The following is a 6,348-nucleotide window of genomic DNA, read 5'->3' on the forward strand; positions in this document are numbered from 1 at the left end:
TTAACACTGTGCAATGTTTAGGGTTTTCTTAAAATACAGCGAATTTTTAATGATAGCAAATATACCTAAAACAAATCAAATACTTCAGTACAAGTAGGAAGGGGTCATTGGGTTTTAAAATATACTTTACAGGGTGGCTTCCAATCCGATTAATATCCGCCGCTTGATTAGAACCGGTTCTCAGCCATACTGAAAATTCATGTATCGCATCCTATTACAGACAATTTTCCACGAATATAAAAAAAATAATTGACATTAGTTTTGTTAGCCAGGACCTTCGGCCCCTAGGGGCTAACAAAACTGGCAAACATCTTTTCATTTTTAATTTTGATATCCGCGGAAAGCTTTCTATTACAAGATGCGATAATACCTTTAATCTACTGATGGGTTAATTATTGTCAAAAGTCTTATCTCTTAAATTCCCTGTTTCGAATTCAAAGCAATACTTAGCAACTTTGTAGATGAACTAAAATAATACTCAATTGATGCTTTACGCTTAGTATATTAATAGACGGATAGTTAAATTCTCAATTTTAGGGAAGATTAACATACGCCTGGTGTTGGTTTTACGCTATTTTTCCACCTTATATAGTATATACACACACACAGTCCTAACAGATTATGAGAAATGGATTTAAACATTTTTTTTACGGATTTTGTTGTTGTTAAGTATCAATTTACTCTTTTCCTTAATCCATGTTTGTTACCCATTATTCTAATTCATCCAGAGATCCTAAGGGATAAGCCAATGGACGATAAATTGATGTACATCCCTATCCGTATACTAAAGTAACAGGATGTTTGTCTGTGTGTCTGTACCGAAGGATCTCGCTAACCACTGAACCGATTGGGTTCTCCTTAACAGGGTAGCTTCTCATAGGTCCCGGGAAGGTTTATAACTATTTTGGGGGAGGGTACCACCACCCTCCCAAGAGAAATCACAATAAAATCGAAAAAAATTGAAATATTTCCGCCGCATAGTGTCGCTAGCATAGTCGCGCTGCGTAGAGACATGAATTTAACAGCTGATAACATAGGTAAATTATTTCTCAAATTAGATATTTAAAATAAAAAAAACCATTTAAATGCCACTAGGGGCGTAGCCGCTAGTTTATGATAAACTAATACTTTAATAGTTATTGGTTGAAAAGTTAAGAGTTAACTAGTTTGAACCACCCTATCAAGACTAAATAACAGTGCGAGTTCCCAAAGTGTTAATGGCAACAAATGAGAAAACATGTTTATAAAAGGGGACAATGGGAATGTTTATTACACTAGTCCCCAAAGTCTTTAAATAACGTTTTCTTATTCATAGACTTAACAACCTTAGGGACGTCTATTATTGAATTTTAATTAGTGTTTCACTAAGCTGAGTGTAAAAACGTTTCAACCACTAATTGTAATCTCTATAAGGGGTAATTTTAAATGTCATCATTGGGGATGTATAACAATTTATCAGCTATTGTCTTATCCCTGTAACCCGAAAATTTCCCCTCCAGCTTCATGACACATAAATAAATTGAGTAATTGCTTTCAGGAATTAAAGGATTTATAAACATAAATAAAATCATATCAATAGCTTTCCAGAGGTAGGGTGGGTACATTGGACTCTAAATTATACTCGTCCCTAATTTGTTGGCTTAAAAACTTTGGGGACTTGTATCAAATCTTGACTGGATGATTCAAACTAGTAATTTTCAAACTATACATATATCCAATATATTCTATAGGTTTACAGAAATTGTAATTTTGTTCATCATAATTGGAGATGTACATCAATTTATCCTTTATTATCAAATCTCTTAAGATCTCTGATTATATATAGAATCATATTGAAAATTAGATTTCTTTTCATGAACTAGTAAATGTTATCTTAACAATTTAACTATTAATATTAGGGCTAGGTAGTTAATTACGCATCGTAGTGACAACTTTCTGCGGATAGTAAATTGGAAAACTGTCTATAATACGATACTATACATGGTTTTTCATACGGAAATTAATAGGTTTCGAAGTCATACTAGAAAAACTTTTTATTTTATAAAAAAAAAGATTTGGGTATAGTCCCTTTCGTGACATCGCACCTTAAGGGGCGATTCTTCGTATTTTTCACAGTAGGTTTTCTCCTATTTCTAGCCCCTGCGGGGGGCTCTAACCCTGCGGGGCCAATTACCTAACCCTGTTGGGCAATCACCTAACCAAATATATAACCTAACCTAACCCAAAATAACCTATAAAAAGCCATTTTAAAAATACGACAAATCGCCCCTTAAGGTGCGATGTCACGAAAGGGACTATTCCCAAAGATTTGTCTCACTATTCCTGAATTGTTTATGTTATTTCAATAATATTTTCATAAACTATGAACTTATGTGTTTATTTGTTTGTGGGCATGTATGTGTATGTGTTTGTGTGTGTGTGTGTGTGTGTATGTGAGTGTGTATGTATGTGTGTGTACGCAGATTTATGCACAATTTAAATTACTGTAAATGTTATTGCTTCCGTCCTTTTCTCTCATTTCCACAAAATAAAAAAAATAAAAAAAAACTTATCTAACGTTATTATATAAAAAGAGGGGGTTGGGAGGTAAACACACCCCATATAAAACTTTTAGAAGGTGTTCATTATAGTTTATTTTGACACTGTCACCCCTTCACATTGTCATTATTATAGATTATTGAATAAGATTAGATTATTAATCAAATGCTTTATTATTGTCTAAAGAACATTATTAAAAATCCACTTAGACTTGAAGAAAATAAATGACCAAGGATATTATATTTATTTTTAAAAGCAAAACTTTTTTATAATCAGATTAGGTCTGTCCGTACGTCCGTAACGGTTAGCTCGTTAATTTAACCATGTTATGAATATGATTTAAAATGCAAAAAGAAACTAACTTGAGTTTTTTCTTTTGAGTAGCTTGTTGCGTACAAGTTCTGAACAACGGGCTCCAGACTTTTTGGCTTATTGTTGTCCGTGAGATTGTTGGAGATTCCTGGATAGATAGATAGATATAGTCTATAGATAAAGAGATAGATAGATAGTTATGAACATGAAGGGGCTCCACACTTTTTGGCTTATGGTTGTCCGCGAGATTATTGGAGATTCATAGATAGATAGATATATATAGTCTATAGATAAAGAGATAGATAGTTCTGAACAAAGGGCTCCATTCTTTTTGGCTTATTGTTGTCTAAGAGATTGTTGGAGATTCCTGGATAGATAGATAGATAGATTTAGTCTACATATAAAGAGATGGATAGATAGTTCTGAACAACGGGCTCCACACTTTTTGGCTTTTGTTTGTCCGAGAGATTGTAGGAGATTCCTTGATAGATAGATAGATAGATGATATAGTCTATAGATAAAGAGATAGATAGATAGTTCTGAACATGGAGCTCCATACTTTTTGGCTTATGGTTGTCCGCGAGATTGTAGGAGATTCCTAGATAGATTATATAGTCTATAGATAAAGAGATAGATAGATAGTTATGAACAAAGGGCTACATACTTTTTGGCTTATGGTTGTCCGCGAGATTGTTGGAGATGCCTAGATATATAGATATAGTCTATAGATAAAGAGATAGATAGATAGTTCTGAACAAAGGGCTACATACTTTTTGGCTTATGGTTGTCCGCGAGATTGTTGGAGATTCCTGGATAGATAGATAGATTTGGTCTATATATAAAGAGATAGATAGATAGTTCTGAACAAGTAGCTTCAAACTTTTTGGCTTATGGTTGTCCGTGAGATTATAGGAGATTCCAGCTAGAAAGATAGATATTGTCTATAGATAGATATATAGATAAAGAGATAGATAGATAGTTATGAACAAAGGGCTCCATACTTTTAGCTTATTGTTGTCCGCGACCGCGAGATTGTTGGAGATTCCTGGATAGATAGATAGATAGATTTAGTCTATATATAAAGAGATGGATAGATAGTTATGAACAAGGGGCTCCAGACTTTTTGGCTTATGGTTGTCCGAGAGATTGTTGGAGAATCCTAGATAGATAGATATATAGATAAAGAGATGGATAGATAGTTCTGAACAAGGGGCTACATACTTTTTGGCTTATGGTTGTCCACGAGATTGTTGGGAGATTCCAAGACATAATAAGATATTAGACATTTAGATAGATAGATTGAAAGATAGATAGAGAGGTAGATAGACATACAGACAGATAGCAGTAACAATCAGACAGATAGAAGACACAATCAGACAGATAGACAGACAGGCAAACAAACAATCAGACATATGAACAGACAGACAAACAAACAGACAGATAGAAGACACAATCAGACAGATAGACAGACAGGCAAACAAACAATCAGACATATGAACAGACAGACAAGCATACCTGAGTATTATATTGAGTACCAATGCTGGGATTGCCATAAATTGTAAATCGATTGTTTGGTTATCGACCACATTTATGGCACACGGAAAAATTATGAGGAAATAAGTTACTTTAAGGTATGGGGACCCTATAAAGAGGATGGATAACAATAGTAATATAGTAATAGGCCCAAGGCATCAGCCTGTAGCAGAGCAAAATGTGTGTTAATTGTTGCCAAAAAGTTAAATTTAAATTTAAATTTACAAAGTAATAATCATTAGAATTTATAATTACAAAGTAATAATCATTAGAATTTATATTTACAAAGTAATAATTATCAAGATTTATAAAGTTATAAACATTAAAATTTACAAAGTAATAGTAATAATCATTGGAATTTACAAAGTAATAATCATTGGAATTTACAAAGTACTAATCATTTGAATTATAATTAAAAAGTAATAAGATAATTATAATTATTATGTGTAATTATTGATAGATTGTAAAGAGTAAGATAATATAATTGATAATTATAGTATGAATGATAAATACATTTTGAGGGGTGGTGTAATAATAACAGTAGTTGTTATTTTTTTTTTCAACTGGAACAAAACTGGTTGGACGTACAAAAAAATGAACTTAACATGAAATGTTGCAAATTTAATTTGCAAAAGAAAAGTATTTCAGAGTGATCTTGATTGGAGGACTCCTTTACCTCCAAAATGGCCGTTAAAACCTCGCGAACAGCAAAATCGCCGAAAATCGCAATTTCGGCGGCGAATAACGGCCAAACGGTCCGCCAGAGGTCAATGATTCATAAGTAAAGAAATGTCCGCCTTGAAAAGTTCTACAAAAGTGAAGACAAGGTCAATGTTGCTAAAACGACTCCGTCACCCCCTTAAGGGGCAAAAACCGAAATTTTTCGAAAAAACGTCAAAAATCGCGCCTTCGGCGGCGCGTAACGGCCAAACGGTTCGCCCGAGGCGGATAATGCATAAGTAATGAAATGCCCGCCTCAAAAAGTTAGACAAACTTGCTTTTGTATGTCAATCCCAAAAAACGTCTCCTTGAGCAAGTTTTGGCCGAAAAACCGGAAATCGCTACGTTTAACGGTCAATAACGGTCAAAACGGTCATTGGCGGGTCCAAATTTTTTTTCAGTTTCTAACACATCTCAATGGACTTGTTTTATGGGCCTGATGTTCAGACCCCGCTAAAATGACTCTTTCCTGTCCAAAATGGACCCAGAAGGATTTTGTGAAAAACACCAAATTGCAAGAGTTTGGGGGCCCATATCCCCCCCTTCGGGGGGGATGGGGGTGTCCAAAATAAAAGTTTCGGGATGCCATGACGGAGATTTAGTGCCATGAAAAAACCATTCGTCTCTATCTATCACGGTCTTGGCGGTATTAACGTTGCCCCATCGAAGGTTTTGCATTTTCACTTTTTTTTCACATAAGTCACTATTTGACGATTTTGCAGTTTGCTAACTTTTTAGGCGTTTTTTTGGCGCTTTCGCGCCCGCCACACGCGGACCGTTGGTCCGATTACCCCAAACTTTTTTTTGCTATCTGCGTATGGTAAATACGCATCTTTTGACACCTTTCCCATTTTCCTAGGTCATCCCCTTACCCCCTAAATATTTGAGGCATTACCTCCAACCCCCCCCGTAAACCGGTATATAAAATTTTTCTCATGATAGACAGATGTAGGCAATGCTGATATCCAACCATTTTTAAAAATATATACACAGATAGATAGACAGACAGACTGCTGGACAGACAGACATACAGACAGATGGACAGACAGACAAGCATACCTGAGTATTATATTGAGTAGGCAGTGGCTGATATCCAACCATTTTTTAATAGATACACAGATAGATAGACAGACAGACAGATGGACAGACCGACAGACAGATGGACAGACAAACACACCTGAGTATTATCTTGAGTAGGCAGTGGCTGATATCCAACCATTTTTTATAACTTTCACATTTTCATCT

General features: G+C 34.9%; 1 protein-coding gene across 2 annotated transcripts in view; it reads right to left on the reverse strand.

Moving 5' to 3' along the window:
- Positions 1–6,348, reverse strand: part of LOC145325757 (galactose-3-O-sulfotransferase 2-like) — a 29,397-nt gene extending 23,049 nt beyond the window's left edge. For both annotated transcript variants that reach the window (XM_080168700.1, XM_080168701.1), the window contains exons 1-2: positions 6,281–6,348; positions 2,901–2,998 (exon numbers count right to left, since the gene is read on the reverse strand). In XM_080168700.1, coding sequence (XP_080024826.1) covers positions 2,901–2,998; positions 6,281–6,322 — 140 coding nt within the window. In that variant the 5' untranslated portion in view covers positions 6,323–6,348. The remainder of the gene's footprint in view (positions 1–2,900; positions 2,999–6,280) is intronic.

Source organism: Acartia tonsa, chromosome 8 (genome assembly GCF_053477335.1).
Source record: "Acartia tonsa isolate MP-2025a chromosome 8, ASM5347733v1, whole genome shotgun sequence".
Classification (NCBI taxonomy): Eukaryota; Metazoa; Arthropoda; class Copepoda; order Calanoida; family Acartiidae; genus Acartia; species Acartia tonsa.